The 20,681-nt window shown below is 40.7% G+C and overlaps 1 protein-coding gene across 1 annotated transcript in view; it reads left to right on the forward strand.

Moving 5' to 3' along the window:
• The window catches only part of LOC117962360 (protein kinase C zeta type), a 92,463-nt gene that overhangs the window by 35,697 nt on the left and 36,085 nt on the right, over positions 1 to 20,681 (forward strand). Inside the window, 2 exon segments of the mRNA XM_058993057.1 lie at positions 19,107 to 19,150; positions 19,152 to 19,193. Of these exon segments, the coding sequence (XP_058849040.1) occupies positions 19,107 to 19,150; positions 19,152 to 19,193 (86 nt within the window).

Raw genomic sequence — 20,681 nt, forward strand, 5'->3', positions numbered from 1 at the left:
GAATTACAAGCACTCGATCTGCCAAAGAGTACAAGGAAAGGGATAATTGCTTGCAAAATTAGCTTAATTCAGTGTTGTGGCCAATGGATTGCCTAAACACTGTGCTGACTCACTCAGGGTCTAGCATGTCATCTCGATCGTAGCTTGTAGCTTCCAGCCTCAATTTTGCTTTCTTCATTGAAGTCTAATTCTTCTTGTGGCTGTGTTTTTTTTATTTATTGTTTTTAACTTCCTCAAACCCACACGGCTTCAGCAGCCTTTGATTCAGCACCTGCCATTCTTCCCTCTGGCGTTCTGCACTATATTAGAGCAATCACAGACACTGCTGTCACAGTGCCAAACATTTTACTACTCTCTTCCAGCAAAACCTGGCACGTTTTAATTATGTTTGAAGCCTTTTAATTGTATGCGAAGTTGCATCTGTAGTTATAATTAGTTTTTGTGGCTTCCTCTTGTTGGATATCCAGTCAAATGTGCATCAAAGCTGATTTTAGAATGGTCGGTTGTAGGTGCTACTTCTGCATTAAACATATTTGTTTTCTGTCTCTGTGTATTACATAGTCCAGTGTGTGTGTGTGTTTTATAACAGTTTAAGATAGCTATATACATACACATAAACGGCACAAAATTGCCTTTTTGAAAGGCTTTCTTCACTGCTTTGTTCCTAATAAAATGGCCCCACTCTGAATGTGGTTGCAGGATAGGTTACTTGTTACTTGTACAAATCATGTGAATGAGATGTTGCTTTTTTGTTTTTGAATAATAGTGTTTCTCAAGGCATTGATTATTGTCTATTTATTTATAACCTTAGGGAATTATTTCCTGGTTGCACCTAGACTTTAGTGTAATGTTTGCAAACCGTTTTATTTTATTTTTTTCAATCTGCTGCATGTATTATTATCTTCAGTGTATTTTCCGACCTAGCTCCTATTAAACACATTAAGTTGCATGAATCTCATACAGGGATTTATTTCCTCATGTAAAAGTGGCCTCTAAACATGTTCCCCGAAGTGACAAGCCCTATCCACTCTGTTCTGCTGTATGTAGGACGTGCTAAATTTGGGTCCCAGTTTGTACTTGTGCATTAATCTTGTCAAACAAAGTGACACCTTCAGCAATCATGTGATACGTTACCTACAAAAGGAGAAAACTGAATCTGGTGCACTTCACGTTTGGAACTCAGAATCTTTATTTACCCTTTACATGTAAAAGAAGGATTACTGTAGCATGGTTCATTTTTAAAGGGGCTTTGTTACAGTGAAATCTGGTCATTGTCATTCCTATAATATGGATAACATTTAGGAGTTTCATGCACTGAGGTGTGCTTATAAAACTAATTCACACACGCATGAAGATAACAGTACTTTATACATTCAGGGATACAAAGGTAATTGGTAAGGAAACAGTCTGACTGGGACAAAACAGGCAGCAAGCACCTCAAACCAGCATGGGTGGCTGAAATACCGTTTTGAGTCCCTCGAAGTGGATATAGATGTAAGGTATAAATGTACAGGAAGTTTCTAGCCCTAGCCTGAACAGACTGCATTTTCCCAGTAACATTAGAATGCGTTGAAATACCAGCTAGATGGGTGTAAATTTTTTTTTTTCTTTTTTAAGGTTGCATGCGACTAGTGAGTCTTTTCTTATTTACAACACGCTTCTAGTGGTAGCTGCTTTCTTAAATACAAGATTTACATGTGTCCTTTCTTGACATGTTGGCACACCTCAGAGAATTGAATTTCCAGAACTAATAGCCGCAAATCCTGACTGACACAATCCATGACCCAAGTCCAATTCCTTTGTTGTATAAAGCGGATTCTGGAACCGGAATTGCTTCGGTCTTATTTTTCCACGGGAAGTACTGTAACAAATTCCACCGGATCACATATATAAGTATTCTCGTAGTTAGCTATCCCTCGATTTGAATATCGTCTGGGATCAATTAGGACTAAATTTAATTAGTTTGATATTTCAAGTTAACCACCCATCACTTCATAATTTAAGTACAAGTTAAAACGAAGTCAAGTAGGCTGACACTTCAGCTAGTGCCTTCACTTTGTTTCTTTTAAGTTTTACATGATATTTCAAATTAATTCAGGTCAGGATTTTCACTGCAGGTGCAGAAGCACTTTAGAAATGTTTCGCTGTTGTTTCCAGCTTCACCCATAACGATCTAAACACTGGCAAAATATGTAGTAATAGTGAAAGAAAACAATACAATTCTTACAAAGATGTTTCGACGAGAAGTCTTTCTGAATGTCTGGCTTACTAGAAACGACTGAATGGATCCGCTCCAGGGAAAACACTGACTGCCTTCTGAACCATCCCATGTCTAATGCTCATTGAAAACAACCCCAATGGAGCGAGTTTGCTTCCTATAGGGATCAGACTGCATTTCTGAGGTTTCGAAAGCTGACAGCTGCTTTAAAATCTCTCAAAAGTTGTTTTCTTTATTTGTTATTTTATAGATAATAAAGTCATACTAAGCCAAAGGAGTTGACAGATGGCCGCTGCTTGTAATTGTCTAAACTTTTAGGTGGTTGCACAGTGACAACATGAGTATCATAGAGTTCATTCCTTCAGAAACTTTTATCGTCTTTAATAAAATCTGCTTATAATGCCCGTCTCCTGAAATGCATTTTATTGTTTCTCAGTCTGATATATATATATATATATAAAATTATATATACATAATGTTTTTCTGTCAAGCAGTACTGTATTTTTCAAAATAGAATGTATCCCCCCCCCCCCCCCCCCCCTCCCCCCCTCTCCCTGAAACACTTTGACAACTGCAAACTGATAACTTTATTTATAGCTTATTTAAAGTAGCTGGCAGGTTTTATTCTTCTCAAATGGTTAATGTAAATCACTCTGTAAAAAGCCTCAGTGGGTATATGTACATATGTTGTCTTTACAAGGCACAGGGTAATAGAATTGGGACAAACTCAAAGCTTCACAGCTGTCTGTTGACCTGATTAGATTTCTAAGTGGTGTCTGTCGTTGTGTTGGGACATCATTGGGTTGCTGGGTAGCTTGTACAGGTAAATACGCATTGGGGTTTGTTGCTGTCTCGTTTGGTACTCATTTGTAAGGTTTATGAATTAAGGTAAACATGGAATTAACTACTTTGTTACACTATAAGGACCAGACAATGTTTCAAATTAACAGTGTTTCCCATTTATTACTTCCAAAGCCCCACATTTCATTCTACATTGAACGTTATTGTTTAGATACAATATGTGGCAGTAGTATGAACAGAGAAAGGCAGTTGATTAGATTACCTCCCCTGGAGAGACAGCTTGAGACGCTACCCCGATGGTCCTGATGATCTGGAGGTACTGGGAGCTTCTCTGACTGTGTCGCCTCTATGCCTGGTATTTATACTCTGGTAGCTCAGAGACTACGGGATTGCATTTCATTTCTAATTATAATAGAAATTAGTTATTCAGCTGTTGCACCACTCAGGTGCAACCAACCGCTAACTACTCTCTTTTAGGTCTCCTTCCCATTCATTCCTGCACATGTTTTATCACTGCCACCATTCTAAACCTAAGTTGCCTTGGCAACTTAACTTATATCAGTCACCTCCAGCAAACTGGTTTAACATTACCAACACATGTTCTTTGTCGTCTGCCAGCATGTTGAAGGCGTTTATCTATATAGTGTTAATGTGAAGGGCTGAGTAAGTGGACAGCATCCAGCAATGTTCATCACGGTTGTTGCCCATCGTGTATGTGAAGTCACCTCTTAACACAAACTGCAATATCTGACTGAAAACCGATGAGAGGAACTTGTTGTGATTTTATTGCTTCATCTGTCATTTCCCCCCCGAGCTTCTGAAATCAAATCACGCTTTTACTGTTATTAAATATGGGCCCTGGCAATCTAACTGCGTCTGAATATTAAAAAAAGAAATTCTCATATACTCTGCCTAGAATGAATATGGATTTTGTTTCCTCAACCAAAAATAGAAGTAAATAATATAGAAAAATCAATTGTTTTCTAAATGTTTTTTTTACATTATACTACCCAGGGCTTACCATGTGTCGAGTATTGCCTAGTCACTTGGGAGAGATCTAAAATATCTTTCAGGATATTTTGAAATCAATTTAAGATATAAATAGCACCTTAGTGATCCCCACTTGTGAATAATTGAAGAGCTGTCTGCATTTAAGCAGGACCCTGTAAATGTGTTTGCTTTTTTGCTCCTGGATTCCATCATTTTGAGCATTGGAGATTGAAGCTTTGTAGACAGAGCCCAGGTGACTCCTGCTGCTAGCCTATCGAATATCTGGTTCAATAACAAGCCTCAATCCTGGCCTGGAGAGAAAATCCAGCAAAGGATCAAACTGTCGTATATTCACCCTGCGCATTCGATGTTCTTGAGAGATTGTCAATAAAAGTAAACATTCATGGCAGCTGGAAATGAGGTTTTGAGATTGAACTTTAACTTCCTGTACATTGCCCCCCCTCCCCCCAGAACAGTGGTGTGGAATCATTTTAGATGTCTTGCGATTGATGCTGGACCAGTTCACATATGTTGCTTAGTTATGCCAAGGTGTCGTGCAGATTGGCCCAGATTGTGTGTTTCACACTTCACCCAGTGGCCCATGTTGTGTGCTTCACTCTTTCACTTGTTAAAAGGTTCACAGTGGAGTCCAGCTGTGCTGCTCCTATTAGTTTTGTTCTATATCTATATATAAGATGGCTGGTAACACTAATCTATGTGGTGTGTGTTTACTTGAAGTAATCTAGTTGATTTCCTGTGAATCAATTTGACAGCCTGCTTCAGGAATGTTGCATGTGTATTTGATATATATTGTGTGTTTGTTCAGGTCACATTTCGTGTCCTCCTTTGGTGTTCTGGTTTCCATTTTCATTTTCGTGCAGTTTATAAATCCAGTTGCTGCTGTACTCGGAAACTCTGTGGTGATAAGAGACCAAGAGGAGTTTGGTGTTGCAAGTAAACAATTTCAATAGCACTTTGTATATCGCTGCCTAAGATGAAGTGTAATTAGTTAATACATTTCTTTCTGAAGCGAATGCAAGACGACAAAAACTGCTGCTATGGTGACCAAGGCCAATGTGTTTTTCGGTAATCATCGTGTTTGCGAGTTCCACGATGAGAGAGAGAGAGAGTGATTTTTTTATACTATGTGCTCTTTGGTCTTTCTGAGCAGCAGGTGCTGGGCTAGATAATCAGCAGGCGCTGCAGGAAATGACAGGGTGTATCTCTGAAATCACAGGGTCACCTCTGATGATCACCACAGATCCTTAAATATAACTGCAGACCAGTAAACATTCACCCTACTCGGTAGCAGTACTGTTTGTCTCTGGGAAACACATTTTGTTATGTTTTTGAGTATGGGCTACTTAGGTTTCTCTCTGTACTAGTGCTTGCATATATACAATCTCTTTCCTGTATTATACAGTGCATAATAGTTTACCTGGAAACTCTGAACTCCTGCTATTCTAAATTCCCTGTTTTTCTGAAAGGAAAAATGTTGTGATCCCCTAATGCCTGTTTTGAGCTCACCTCATTGCCTGCAGTGCATGAGGACTGCAGCACTGTTAATACTGTGGGCTGGGGGAGGGGGGTCTGTGTTGTTGCATGTCTGCTCTACACTGAGAGCAGTGGTTTTTGAATTGAAAGCCTGCTGAGCCATTGCTGAAAACTGTCTCATCTACTTGGCGTGATGGACGGCTTCATGCCTCTGCATTGGTCTGGGTGTATGGCTGCACTCCGCAGGGGGTATCCAGGCTTCCATGGAATCCGTGCATGTTCTTAGAATGCAATGGGGCATAACCGGTCAGATAGACAGACAGTGTCTTCGTCATCAATGTATTCTGGCTGGACAGGACCAATAGTATGAATTGGTTTGATTTAAATCAGTCTGAGTCATTTTGCTAGTTATTAGCGTCCCTGTTACTGTACTTGCTGCAAACCAGTCGTTTTCTCCTTTTTATTTGAAAGACCACGTACGAGTAGAGACTGGCCTGATAAATGGAGGGTTCGGTTTTTCAGTTGTACTTTGAAGATGTTCTAGATCAGATCTGGTGCAACTATATATTTTTTTTATAAGGATAAGTAACTCTGTTGTTTAGTTGATATTTTCTTTTGTACCCTTTTTTTTATGATGTTTACAATTGATTACAATGACCTTTTAAACTCTGTTGGCCGGTTACCCCCATGTGATTTCCTTGGAATCAGGAAGTACTCAAAAGGAGCTGGCAACTAGGATTCTACAGGCATCCCAGAAGGGGTTGGAGATGGCACTTCAAGATTATTACCCTTTTAAGGTTATTTACACAGAATAGACTACACTTGCGGTTCATAAAATGATAGCTGACTGCTAAACAGTGTTATGTCAGATCCATCCAGAGATGTATCATCTCTTGAGTGTTTCCAATTAGAGGGGACGGTATGTTTTTTCATTATTTATTTATTTTTTTTTTTGCTTTCTGTTCATGAGACAATTCAATTCCTCTGCCTCTCTGAAGCATTCAGTCATCAGTCAATGATATGATGTCTGCCATAACTGAAGTATACTTGCTGTCAATATTCTGGCACCTTTGTGAATTATGTTCTGTGAGTCGATGTGTTATCTGCGGCGTGTTTCTGATTAACGGTCTTGTATATAAAGCCATGGACACTGGTCGCTTGAGCAATCAAAACAATATGATCCTGTTATTAAATAAGGACGAACTCCAAGTCTTGAGTCTGCAACTCGTGATTTCATTTGATTTATTCAGTAGCCTGAAATATTTCCTATTTGGAAATTACCTCTGTTCTGTTATCCTGTACCCATTTACTGCATCAAGATCCAAATCCGTAGATAAACAGGGTTTCTTTTGAAGGAAGGTACGGCACTGTAATGCTGCCCTCTTCCCCCATGTTGGTCCACACATATTCAGAGTCCCTCCTGTGTTTTTTTAATTTGCTAGACATCATGCTATACTGAAGCTGCAGACAGGTGGGTGGCAATGGAGTTGAATATTCCCTCTGATGGAGCACACACTAGGGGGGGACTGTAATGCATGCGGACCAGTGTGGAGGATAGAGCTGCTGTAGTGTTGATCGGGGGGGGGGGGGGGGAGATTTTAAAAACAGAAATCTCAATTGTATTCCCTTCGACGGGTCCCTGTTGTTATTTACACAGAGTAATATTTGTAAGAGGCTGTCGGTTTGTATTTCAAAGGTCATGTCTAGGGGTTCACCGCCCAGCTTTTCACTTGTCATTCATTTAGAAATTTCTGGTAATTCTAGCAATGTTAGCTGTTTTTTTTTTTTTCTATTGAAGTTGAATTGGCTTTGGATGTAGTGAGAGGGATGTAGCTGTCAGTCACAGCCACACGCTGTCAATTCAGGACTGCCTGTGGAGTCTCGCGCTGTAATTTCGCTTGCTGTTCTACTGTAGCAAGCTCTTGGCTTTAAAAAAAAAAAAAAAAAAATACTAATTCCCAGACAGTCTTGTACGTTCTGAATCCATGTACATCCCTTGTCTTATCATCCTTGTTGCAGACTTGAGCAACATGACTGCCCAGACTGATGCCTAGGGAAAGGACCTCCTGAATTTTTAGAATTCAGAATTGCTGTCCTGTCAAATTGCAGTTGAAATGATCTCCCAGTGTTTCTACCACTTTAAAGGATTGCAGCCCATCGATTTATTTCGCCCTGTTATTCCTTTTGATGTTATTATTATTCCGTGCTGCTGCATAGTTCTTTTTATATGTTGCCAGGGTTCTGATTTATTGGCATTCATTTCACAGCTCGTGTTGTGTCTGTGGGTGTGTTTACCATAACTCAAACGGTCCTCTGTGTCTAAACACTGTCCCGAAGACTCGCAGGTAATAGGGGCCACTATAAATCGCTTTCATGCTGCTATGAAGCAACAACAAGGAATATTTTATGAGCTGCAAGAACAACTGTGTGGAACCAACCAGTGCAGGTTATAGCAGCTGTGGGGAAGCAATTTAATGCTGCACCGTACCTGTACAGCTTCCCGGTAGACTAGTCTCTATACCTGGTAAGGTATTTCTGGAACTAGTTCTCTTGATTTATTTTCAGCACTGGTTATTTTTAGATCTGTGTGAACAGCTAATTCTTGATGTGTTGTGTGACTGAGATGCAGGAGGTGTGCTGAATTAATTTGCGTCGGGATGATTTTAATTTCTCGCTTTTTTATATAGCTCCTCTCTCTCTCTCCTCTCTCTCTCTCTCTCTCTCTCTCTCTCTCTCTCTCTCTCTCTCTCTCTCTCTCTCTCTCTCTCTCTCTCTCTCTCTTCTCTCTCTCTCTCTCTCTCTCTCTCTCTCTCTCTCTCTCTCTCTCTCTCTCTCTCTCTGACTTTTTTTCCTTGTGCCAGTGGCCATATCCCTGTTTAATAATAGAAAAGCATTTTTTTTTTTTTTTTTTTTAAAGCGTTTAAAAAAAAAAAAAATAATAATAATAATAAAATAAAAAAAAGCCGGAGGACAAAAGACTCTACACTTCACTCACTCAGACTGCAGATACCACCACATAGCACCTGCCATTTTGTGCTGATGCTGGTTTTAGATCCTAGAAGGCATAGCGCTTCGCTGCACTTAATGAAGTAGGATCTTATTAAATGTTTGGGAAATTAGCAGTAATTGTTGGAAACAGACATACAGTATAGAGGACTGGGATCTTTACTGGCTCTTCATGTACAGAACACAAAGGTCTGCTTTTAGGATGTCTCAGAAATTATAATTGTGAGCTTACAAGTAGGTTTCCTGTTGCAATACAATGAAAGGACACCAGCGGCAAATCTGCAGAAACTGCGTTTTCATACAAATGCAGCACAAGTCGGTGTCCAAATCAATCAGTGATCTTGCATGTGTTTCAGACTGGGGCAGGGCAGGAGAAGAGGGTTTTTTGTGTAATTGTATATTGTAAATAGTGTATATTTATTGGAATTGTTGTAATTAATTAATAAAGTACCTGACGCTCCTGGGAGTGCCTGCCTGCTGTGTGTGATTGACAGCCGTGGAATCTAATCAGCAGGTAGGTGTGTTCCAGCGGGGCGTCGGGTGTAAAAGCTTATTCACCCGAGAGCTGCTGCAAAGCCAATGGGCTGAACATCGTCCACGCTACCCGGATACAGAGAGCGAAACGTCTTGCTGAAAGCCTCCGATTGCCGTGAGGGTAACCAGGGATCGGAGCCAACAGAAGACAGCTTTTTGTAGTGTTTTGTTTTTGTATGTACCATGTATGTACTCCGTGCGCTACCACTTCTGGTAGTGTCATGTGAGCTGTAGTCCTGCGTGTAATGTAGATAAAACCTCCGTCTCGATCTCCTGCCTGTCACTCGGCAGTGACTGCAGACACGCAGGCATTTTAAAGTTGTTATAAAACACGTATCATCTTCAATTTCAGCAGCACACCACTGGACACAAATGTATCCCACGCTAGATCTAACCGTGCTTGTGGTGTAAACTGGGAGTAGTGAAGTTATTTTTCTTTCTGCAGAAGCTGTTCCACTAGTCGGAAGTACCATTTGTAGAGTTTTAAGAGTAAATGTCCCTGTTACAAGCATCCTGTCTCCCACTGAACTAACTACAGCCTTGCTGAATGAACCCTGACCCAATGGCCTTCCTGCTGTATCCACGGTATAAAGAGCTTCTAATGTGGCCTGAGTCTTTCTTTAGCTGGATGAAGAATGGAAAGTGCAGCTGCTTGTCACACTCCCCTCCTGTGTTGCAGACTTCTCTGTACCAGCCAGTGTAAACACCCTGCACTCCTCCATGAAACCCGCGCCGGAAATAAAAGGCAGCCTTCCCTTTCCAGCAAGCTGCCTACATAGTCTAGGAATGAATTCATGTTTTGTTATCTGTTCTCCCCTGGAGATGAAACTGTAAATTACCAAGTTGGTACCCCTCTCCCTAGCCTGATGAGCTCACAGCTGCTAAGCAAGCATGATTCACCCCTTTTATATAACTTCTATTCATCTCTGGATTGAGTTACCAAGGCTGACAGTTACTTTGCTATAGAGAGAATGCTTTGTCGCATTTAAGGTCTCTTGTTTTCCAATCTTCCTTCTTGGTACAACTTCCTGTCATCTTTCTAAAACCCCGACCAATGTGCATTTCAATACCAGATGGATGGAAAATGTGAGGAAGTCCAGACGCCATTAAAACCCAGTGGACTAACACCTATTCTGTACATATACCGTACAAACTCATCACAATCTAATACAGGTAACGTTGGAGGCAAGGTCTTGGTGGGGCACCTCCTGGATTGGAACTAATGGGCTGTCGCGTGATGAAGTTATGACCTCCAGTTCAAATCAGACTGGGGTCATCGAAGCCATGAGTTGTGACTAAAGACGTCTGTGCGTTTCTCATCTGGAAGGAGACTTGTGTTTGAGTTTGGCTCATTTTAAATCGTGTGCTTGCATGAATGCAAATGCATGGTGTATCCCATCCTCCCACCAACACCTACAGCAGAGATTTAAAACGGTGCTCCCTTTCTTCGTATTCAACTCTAATGCTGGACTGGTGGCATGGCCCTACTGTACGTGTTAAAACCCTGTGTCCTGTTTCATTGAGAGTTATGCTCTCCGCTTTTCATTTGATTCAGAATGAGACAGCAGTTTCGTTTTCCCTCACTGCTACAAACATGTGCTGTCAACAAAAAACAAGAACATTACACAGACCCCCCCCCCCCCCCGCTCCCTTTTAAATAGCTTGCTATCTTCCAATGCAGGAAAGAAATGATTCCCTCTGTGTCTGAGCTGAGCTCAATCCTTAATGTAGTATTGCTTGTTCTGTTTGAGACAGCATGGCCGGTCCTGTTACTATATAGGACTATGAGGGATCAGTTCAAGGATAATGGCGCTAGGTAAACCTGCACGATTTTATAGTTATGCAATTCCGTATAGAAAAGATTTGTCTTGGATAGAATTAACTAAGATGCAACACTTAACTGGTCAGGCCCTAACACACTGTGACCTTCGTCAGGGTCAGGGTCAGGGTCAGGGTTAGGATGGAAGATCTTCTTGGATCAGTGTTTGTGTTTTAGAAGCAGACACGCAGAGATAGAATGAATACTTTGTAACAAAACTTTAACAAAGAGCACCATCTCCTGGGGGCCTTGTGTTATTACATCAGCTCAATTCTGAACCACACTGTACTGAGCTGGCTGGGACATGCGTTGTGCATCATTAGCAAACCCAGTGATGTACGTAACCGTGGTTAAATAAATCAATTAAACAGAGGGAGCTGTTTCCTTCCTATGGGTACGCTGCATACCCAGAGACACTATTCCACCAGATTTCAGGAGCTGACTGAGCGTGCTCTGAATAGTATCGGATGCAAGCGAGAGGAACGTCTGATTTGCTCGGTAGCCTTTGAGCTCTCCAGGGTGAGAAAATCAGCAGTAGCCATACAGCAGATGGCCTGAGGGGGACACATTTTAAAATGACAGGAGCGCTCTAATTCAAGGATCCGGCTTCCAAATCTGCCACGATGCTTCTGACGCTGTTGTTTTATCTGCGTATAAAAGGTACCCTTTGATTTTGTTTTGTGCAGTGTTGAAAACACTGCAGAGTGGGAAACAAGGCTTGTGCACGGTGCATGTGAGGCTAATTGATGCTGATTAGCAATTGATCCAGCTACCTAATGTTTGCCTGCTTTTAACAATGCTTTGTTTCAGCAGCATTTGGTTCCAGTAGCCTTCTTTTGTAACACTGTACCCAGGCACAGTATCAGTCCATATTGATTGGTTTAGAAGCCTAGGAATCAAAATGTTCAGAAAGCCTGATGGGTTTATATGGCACCAATTGTCTTGTTTGTTTTTTAACAGGGAGATTGTGTGTTATGGTTACAGCTGTTTTCTATGGATTCAGAATTGGTGTTAGAAAATGAACGTTTAGCATTTAGCGTTGGAAATTATTTCATTAAGTACAAACCATGATCTAAATACCCGACTCTGGAAGAACAGGTGGGATAACAGTTACGTTCAAAACCACTTACCCTTTAAGGTGATGGTGGATATTTTTTATTTAAATGGTATTGTTTTGAGGTTTTTCTTAAAAGGGAAGTCCCAGTGTGTATTTTCTAAACTTCTTTCATTTAAATTCAATCATCCATCATTGCTTCTCCTGCTGTACTGCTTCATATTTAAGTTAAGCATCAAACGTATTTTGTAAGCCGAAGCTGGGCGTATATTAACTTCTCAGCTTCCGTCAGCGTAGTTTTGTGACATGATGTTTTGCAATTCATTTGAACAGGTAAGTTTGTCTTCATTGTGGTAATTGGAACAATTTGTGTGATTTTCCAAGCATTGGTCTTGTTATTGATCTAAGTGCTCTCAGTCCAGCTAGGCTTTACATTTCAAAGTGTGCTCTGCATTCACGCATGCACTCAGGTTTATGGCAGCAAACATTTTGTTGCTGATATTGTTACTTTTTTTTTTTTTTACAAAATATTTTCCTTTTATTCAGCATCGTTTAAATGTTGCCTGCTAGGGGAAGTTCTGCCAATTTAAGGGACAAACAAGGGACCTCCACTTGATGGCATTGTAACCTTATGTTTCTTTTAGCCCATTCAAGTAGGAAATCATTTTCTTTTTCAGAGCACAAAATGTATTTATGCAATTTGATACAGAAAAAAAGTCCTTCATTTTGGCTACAAACTATTGCAGCTCACGTTTGCTGCACAGATGAGTTTTAAAGTGATTATATATATATATAAATATATATTGCCCTACCTAGAATTGCCCTATATATAAGCTATAGCTGTGCAGAGCAGTAATTAACGCACAGTCTCCTTTGTATTCCTTATTGTCCGTTATTCATTATGTAACATCAAGTGCTACAGAACAAAACAGATAGGAGTCAATGCCGAGAGAAAGGAGAAAGCAGGGCTGAACATACCCCTGGGATAATAAGAATCGCTCCAGTACAGCAGCTTAGCTAAATCTGCACAAACTGCTCCAGCACATTGTGTTCTTTTGATCTCCCAGTTCTAGATGCTGTTTTTTTTTTTTTTTTTTTTTTTTTTAAACGAAGGAATGTGTTTGCTTGATTTTATAAGAAACAGTAATGTAGCGCTGTGTGTTCTGTTACCATGTTCAATGCAGAAGGGTAGTTACTCTGATTTTAACAGCGTATTGCCTCAAATTCTTATACTTTTTGACACATTTAGAATATAAAAGCATTGGTTCTGTGTCTGTATATGCCACTTGGTGGTGAGTAGCCTTATTACACAAATTTTGCAAGAATGTATTCCATTACAACAAGAGCTGCTGTAGATTCTAGGTAGGGCAATAATTCATAATACACAAAGAAAGAGTCTTCATAAAACCAGTTGCTAGAGGCTTCTCTTTAATGCTAATGCTTTTGTAAAGCTCAAATAAACTACCCTTTCTAACCACGTCCAGCCTTTTAAAAGTTTATGGTAAATGTACTGTAAGTTGGTACAGTCACTTTGACAGTTTCACAGTTTATGTGTCTTCCTATAGTTTTCCATACATCACAATCCCACGTTCTCACGGCTCTAAACCTTGGGGCAAGTGGCATTTACCTGACAGCAGTGAGCAAGTGTGGCAGGGTACAGGAATGGAAATAGAAATAGAGTCAGGTTAGTGGAATAGCCGACAGTTAAAAGTAACAAGGTCAACTCGCTTCTCCACTCTGCCCTCCGTGAGCTTTTCAGTAAAACTCGTCTCAAACTGCAAACTTTCACAGCACCCTGCTACCCTCTGCTGAATAAAACGTCGCCTCCTGGGTTCCCAAGGCTGTGCTCTGTTACTGTGTCTCTTTTCAAAGTGTTCTCCTGTCTTGCCAAAAGGATTATGAGTTTTTGTTTTATATTGAAAGATGGGCCGATGGCTTTGCCAGTGGATGAGAGGGAATGTTTTGAGAAGCCAGCAGTGTGATGGTATGTTGTTACTGTAAATAGGGTGTTGCAAATGTATGGGATGTGTCTGTGTTTTTAGACCTGTTTTGTGCACCTTTTGCACGTTGAATATTCCTTTCTGAATGTTTGCAGTTCAATTGTAAAGGAATGTGGCTAACCATGCATTTTAATAGGGAAATAATTAACAGTAATTATGATTTCAAATGTAGTGTTCCAAGCAGTTTAGTAATTCATGTATTTTTGTTTTCTGGCGCTAATCCTCTGTGTAATTTGTAATTCTGTTAGTAATATGAGAAGAGCTACAAGCTGGTACAATATTTATTGCTGTGTAGTTTGTTTATTTAATTATTTATTCATTTCTTTGCTGAGCAGTGTGTTTAATATTCCATTGTGAAAACTTGAAACTGAATTTTAGCAAAATGATATCCCCAATGATTTCCAAACGATAGCAACAGATACTCTTGTCTTTCCCTATTATTAATGGCTGCTTCAGAAAGCTGCATGCAATTTCTTGTGACAGTTTTTGTTCTTAACTGTCTGTAAAACACATTCATTTCTCAAAGGGGAATATTGTAAATAAGACAGAATTGTGAACATGAAGGATAAATACAACTCTGCAGTTACATTTACAACTGCTTTCTTATTTATGTAGAATACCAAGTCCATGTTTTCAGAAGTATTGATGATATTAATAAGCAGTGCTGCATATACTGTACACCGTCTACTTTGACTGTGATGGTTATGGAAATAAAATATAAATATTGACAACACTGGCCTTCAAAATCTGGAGACTTCCAAATTGCTTCGTAGTTCATGATGGTGACAAGAAGTCCTGTATCACGGACTGCCACCAGAGGTTGCTCTTTTTAAAACATTTCTGCTTTAACTCGAGGGAAAGGCAATTCAGTCCACCAAGCACTGAAGGATGAAAATGGTATTGATCCGTAGTTGGAGTGAAATAATGTCATTTATTATCTTGTTGGTCGTTAAAATTCACATTTATATAATGTGGTTAAAATATATAGTGTGTTACTAATGGATGTGCTGAAATGCTTACTGTGTGGTTTTTATGGTTCTGCTTGAAGTTCTTCAGTTAGTTCATTTAATTCAGAGCGTTTATATAGCAATTTCTCAGCTGGTGGTCTGTGGATTACTCTGCTGCATATTGTTTATTATGGCTTGCCTGGTTGCTTTTAGTTTTCTTTCCTTGGAAAACAGTGTGGAAAATAAATCTAAAATGGCTTTGAGAAAACTGAGAGATCGAAGTAAGGATGTACAATCAAGTCTGACACAATCTTCCCTTTTAATATCTCTACCCCACGTTGAGCTACCTAGTGGCATGCATGTGCTATAAAAATTTGCAGTTACACTTTATTGCCACCAGTGGCACTGCATGCTATGCCAAAATCCTACTAGAAGTACATTTTAAAATGTTAAAGCAATATATTTGGTAGTCATTTATCTTTACAGTATACAGCAGTGTGCACACGTTTGTTGCTTCTGTGTTTTGATTTGTTGTGCATATGAAATCAAACCACTGGAACTGAAATCTTGGAAAATTGTCAAAGGGAAATGAGTGATTGTCAAATGTAATCGATGATTTTGATAGGCCAGACATGCAGTTCATTAAAATAGGAAGAGAAAAAGAACACCTTGCCACAAATGGTCAAGTGCTGAGGCTTTTTAGAAGCAGTTTTAAGATGCCTAATTAAAGCACAAAATGGTCTGCCTGTTGTTTCTATATCACAGATTACTGAGCAAAAATTGAAATCTTCACACCCTACCAGCAGGTAGGTATGTAACAGATACAAATGACAAATCTTGAGGTGTTCTAATAGATGTGCACACGACTGTATACTGTGTGTGATGATGAGTAAAACCAATGGGATTTCAAACCGCTTTCTGTCTTGTACTGCATGTACACGTGTGGTTCATTTGAAAGGGCTGGTGCAGACAGTGCTGTATTTCACTGCACCCCACGTGAGTAGGTGGCCTCTCGCCGAACTGTGACAGAAATAAAGTGAAGTCATTTCTCTTGCTGATATCCATCATCAGGCTCTGATGATGCAAGTCGCTTGCTTTTCAGAATGCATGTACCTTCTCAAAACACGAGATTAGCTGTGTTGAAGGAAGCGTGGGGTCAACGAAGTCCACTGTTCTCATCCTTGCGTCAATCTCTTTATAGTTGTGGGTGTAGGGGGAAGGGGCTAGGATTAAAGGAACTGCACTGACATTCATAAAAGCTGGTCCAGTGCGTACACTATCACAATGCTTTTATGCATTGTGATAGAATGAATGAAACCAAATGTAACCATATTATGTAATGTACATTAGCGAGCTGTGTCTCTGTCCTAACAGTGCTTCATTAGACATCCAATGAGCGATTTCTCATGCTTCATATAGGAAAAGTAATGCATACTGCAGCCCTCCATTTGCACTTAAAACCAGAGACAGTTTTATTGATCAAGTAGGTACAGTAAAGACTAAGTCGCAGTAGCCATATAAAATGAAACATTGAGAAATTTGGGTAACTATGGAAACTGCTTGATTTGTAGTCTATTCCCTTTGGACACTGGAAGTGTACAGGATTAGTCTGTGAAGCAATGCTGGCTGCTGTAAAAGACTGTTTATTTGGCTCCTCTCAATACCGTGTGGAGTGAGAAGGTCTGAGTAATGTTCAGGTGAAATATCTGCCTATCAAACATCTGTCCGTCATTGCTAATGCACAGCATGCTAAAGTGATGCAATCTCGTTGGTTTAATGGTTTGTAGGGAGGTGACTATAGGCGTCCAAACAAGTATTTACTGACAGAAAAAGACGCAGCACTTAAACCAGCGTGAAGAAGCAAACGGTAATGAAGAGAGACTCATGCATATAAAACAGGCATTACTTCATTTTATTCCAAGTAAATGACCTTGCTTCCAAATTGAGGTTTTGTGAAGACTGCATTGAAGAGCTCTGACAGGATTCCTTGTGTGCTCTGTCCTGTAATCCTTCTAGCCCTGCTTTGTGCGCAAGCAATCTTTTGAATATTTATATCTACACCTTACAACTGTAAATTAAAATAATACAAAAGAAACCTCAGTAAGTAGATAGGCCAGATCATTGTGAAGCAGTCCTACTAGGGATGCAGATGCATCTCTTAACCCTGTTTTTGGAGCTTGACAAATGCTTGAGTCGTCTCGCTCTGGGTCTGAAGGTATGACTTTTTTTTTTTTGGAACAAATCCTAGGTCAATATAACGTTGCTGTTTAAAGGCTAGAATGTATTTGTAAAGCTCTTTTGGAGTGTTGGAACAGAATTCTGCTGTTAACATGGGATGTGGGGCTGCTGTGGGTTACCATAGAAACAGTGGCAATGAAGTGGAGCCCTGTCATTCCCTGTGGACCTGCAGTGAAGTGAAATTGCAGGTAAATGGGAGATGCAGTCACTTACAATACTTTTCACACTGGTATTGTGTCTTTAATACTATTAGCAAAACAACGTTTTAGTTTGCAGGGGCAGGGCTGAGACACATTGCTGTTGCAGCGGGTATGAGACGGGAGAACGATTGCGCTGTAATGTGACACTACCTGTTCTGTGCATACCCAGAAGATTTCAGTCTGCAGCTCCATCGATCCATTATGCTTCTTCACAAGCGATGAAAAGCCAGCTTCATTTGAAAGCAGCAGCAGAAGGAAAACAAAAAAATCCAGAAATCTAAAGTGTGCAATTTTTGCACTGCTCTGCATGCTCCCCAAACAGTACTTGCTATGGTGAGGTGTGTGTGTTGTCTTTAGTGCTTGGAGCTTTGCAGTTCCCTCCCTGGCTAGCCAATCACTTCTTGTATATGGTCTGCATTGAGAAATCACTGTCTCCTGGGCTGTGCTGTTTAGCCTCTCGAAAGAGAGAACGCAGAACGAGGGGAATCATTTCTGAGCTCAATCCCTTTGATGGATGCGTTGCCTCACTAGGCGTTGGTGAATCCGTAGCCCCCTCACTGCTCCATGCTTTGCAGGCTTTGTTAGGCTGTAAAGATGCACAGACCCTCCCCAAGCACCTTAATGATGAACAATAAAAACAGTGCTGAATTTGTTGTTTGTCAGAAAATCGCTGATCTGCATGCAACTAAAATGATACCTGAAATGGTGCAAGCTGTGTTTTAACCCTCATCCCCTCCCTTGGCATGGTTTAAAGCCTATATACTGTGCTACCTGTGCGTATGGTAATGTTGGATGCAGGCTTAAGTGTGATCTGTTGCAATTATTTAAGTTCTAGACAATTCTTTTAATTTGAGTATGCATTTCTCAACCACAATCTAATAATACCACTTAATCTCAGAAGCCACCATTGTGTTACCAACACAAATTCCCATTTTGAGTTGTGTGTTGATTTGGTTTGTAAGTTTTGAATAGCTTTATTTGACTTAAAGAATGGCTTTGATATGGAGACCCTTAAGGTGGCCTTTGTTTCACACTTATTCCTAGAGTGTTTCTCATCCCTTATTGACCGTAACAGCTACTACAGAGGCCTATAAATACTGCACTGTACAGTAACTCTCCCCCCTCCCCCAACCCCCCCCCCCCCCCCCCCACCCACTCACCTGGGTTCCCAGCGTGCACAGCCAGCAGCCGTGATATAGTAATGAGATTAGAATCACGTGGGACAAGCGAAGAGCAAGAGAGAGTAGGAGAGGCAGCAAGAGTGTGTGCGAGAGAGAGAGAGAGAGAGAGAGAGAGAGAGAGAGAGAGAGAGAGAGAGAGAGAGAGAGAGAGAGAGAGAGAGAGAGAGAGAGAGAGAGAGAGAGAGAGAGAGAGAGAGAGAGAGAGAGAGAGGAGAGAGAGAGAGAGAGAGAGAGAGAGAGAGAGAGAGAGAGAGAGAGAGAGAGAGAGAGAGAGAGAGAGAGAGAGAGAGACGAGAGAGAGGAGAGAGAGAGAGGAGAGGAGAGAGAGAGAGAGAGAGAGAGAGATGAGAGAGAGAGAGAGAGAGAGAGAGAGAGAGAGAGAGAGAGAGAGAGAGAGAGAGGAGAGAGAGAGAGAGAGAGAGAGTGTTTGTATCTCAGGAACCTGACATCTTAAACTCCTTTCTCCTCTCTGATCAGATTGACTGCTTAGCGAAGGGTTTTAGCAGCTAGGCTAGGCTGGACCACGCGCCCCTAGCCTGCTATAGATGAGAGCCACCCCCTCTCTTCTTCACCTCCCTGGTCTCGCTATGCTGCTCCTTTACACCTTTTTCATTTCTGTTTTAGAATCAATCTACCGTCGTGGAGCCAGAAGATGGAGGAAGCTCTACCCGCGTGAACGGGCATCTCTTTCAGGCCAAGCGCTTTAACAGGGTGAGTGCGGCTCTGTGAAGGGGTTAAGGGAAGGTTCCCCCTGGCTAGCGGGTATAGATCTGTCAGCTTGCACTGCCTTTTATCTGCCGCTGCTGTTGTCTTCTGGTGTTTTGGTATGCTCCCTGGCTGGTTAATAATGGATACAAAATAATTCTGCACACTGTAGCAGCGGGAAAAGGATTTGATGCATTATTTAAAAGTGGCTGGCCTATATCATTTCTCTGCGCTTTCGCTTTAGCCTGTTTTCTTAGCTTCTCCATCAGTTCTCAAGGGGACTGGTTTCTGTATTGCTGCTGATTTTTTTTTCTGATTTTTTTTTTTAACTGGGATAGTAACCGCTTGCCTGCAGATGCCTTTTAATGTTTCCCCTGTCTCGTTTGGGTGTAATGGTCTTGCTGCCCCCACTGTTTGATATGCCTGACTCCTGCTTTTATTGTGTTGTCTTGTTGTTGATCTCCTTCGAAATGCACTTTTTTTTACGAAGGAGCACAAGCTATTATTATTATGTTGCCGCCAGTGTAAGCAAATCATAGAGAGAGACATCTGATATTTCTTTAACCAGCTGGGCTACAGGGGTTGTACTGGAAGTACTTTTTGCAGATTCTGGTTTTCTTTTACCGGGTTGTCGACAGAAGCCATGCTTCTATAGAACGGGCAAGTTTGATTTCTAGATTTTTTTTTTGCTTTTTATGTAGCCTAGGTCTGCAGCTAAGTGCTCAGGAAAACGTCATTAAAACCCATACTGTACGAACCTGACCGACAAATATGCACGTAATTCTGGACCGTGACCTTTTAACTCTTGAACTCAATTAAGTGACATTAGAAAGTCCAAAAGGTTCAACTTCTAATAAGATGAGACAAGCAGACACATGCTTGAGATAGTACCTTCATCTGACGCTAGCCTGCCCCAGTCAAACAGGAACATATTTAACAGTGTCACACAGCTCTGCTCCGGACCTCTTTTGCTTTTTTGTATTGGCGTGACTAGATGGCTAGTACCCAGGTATTTCACACTGCCCATGGAAAGTAGGTCATTCATTTTGTACTCGCTGCTCTCTTTATTATGCTGTAATTGGAGTGTCCTACACAAAGACAGCCCCTCCCATACACACAAACACAGGCTTCAGTTTCTTATTTTATACGGAGGCATCACAAAAGCATCTCAAGGGCTGTATTTGAAGGATTAACAGTTACGTTTAGAATTCACTTTAGCGGTTAACAAAAGGAGAAGTAGTTATCATAACAAATATAGTTATAGAGAACATTCAATAAACAGGTAGATGCCAGTTGAAAATGACTTCCAATAACAGGTAGATGCCAGTTGAAAATGCTCCAAAAAATGACAAATAAGGACACTTCATGGGATACGCTTTGCTTGAAACACATTTGTATTCTCAGTCATTCAATATTTAAATTGTAAAAATCTACACTTTCAATAATATTGTATAACAACTGCTGTACGTTTTTCTTTTTATATAATTTAAGGGC

The sequence above is a fragment of the Acipenser ruthenus genome, chromosome 20, assembly GCF_902713425.1.
Source record: "Acipenser ruthenus chromosome 20, fAciRut3.2 maternal haplotype, whole genome shotgun sequence".
Taxonomy (NCBI): Eukaryota; Metazoa; Chordata; class Actinopteri; order Acipenseriformes; family Acipenseridae; genus Acipenser; species Acipenser ruthenus.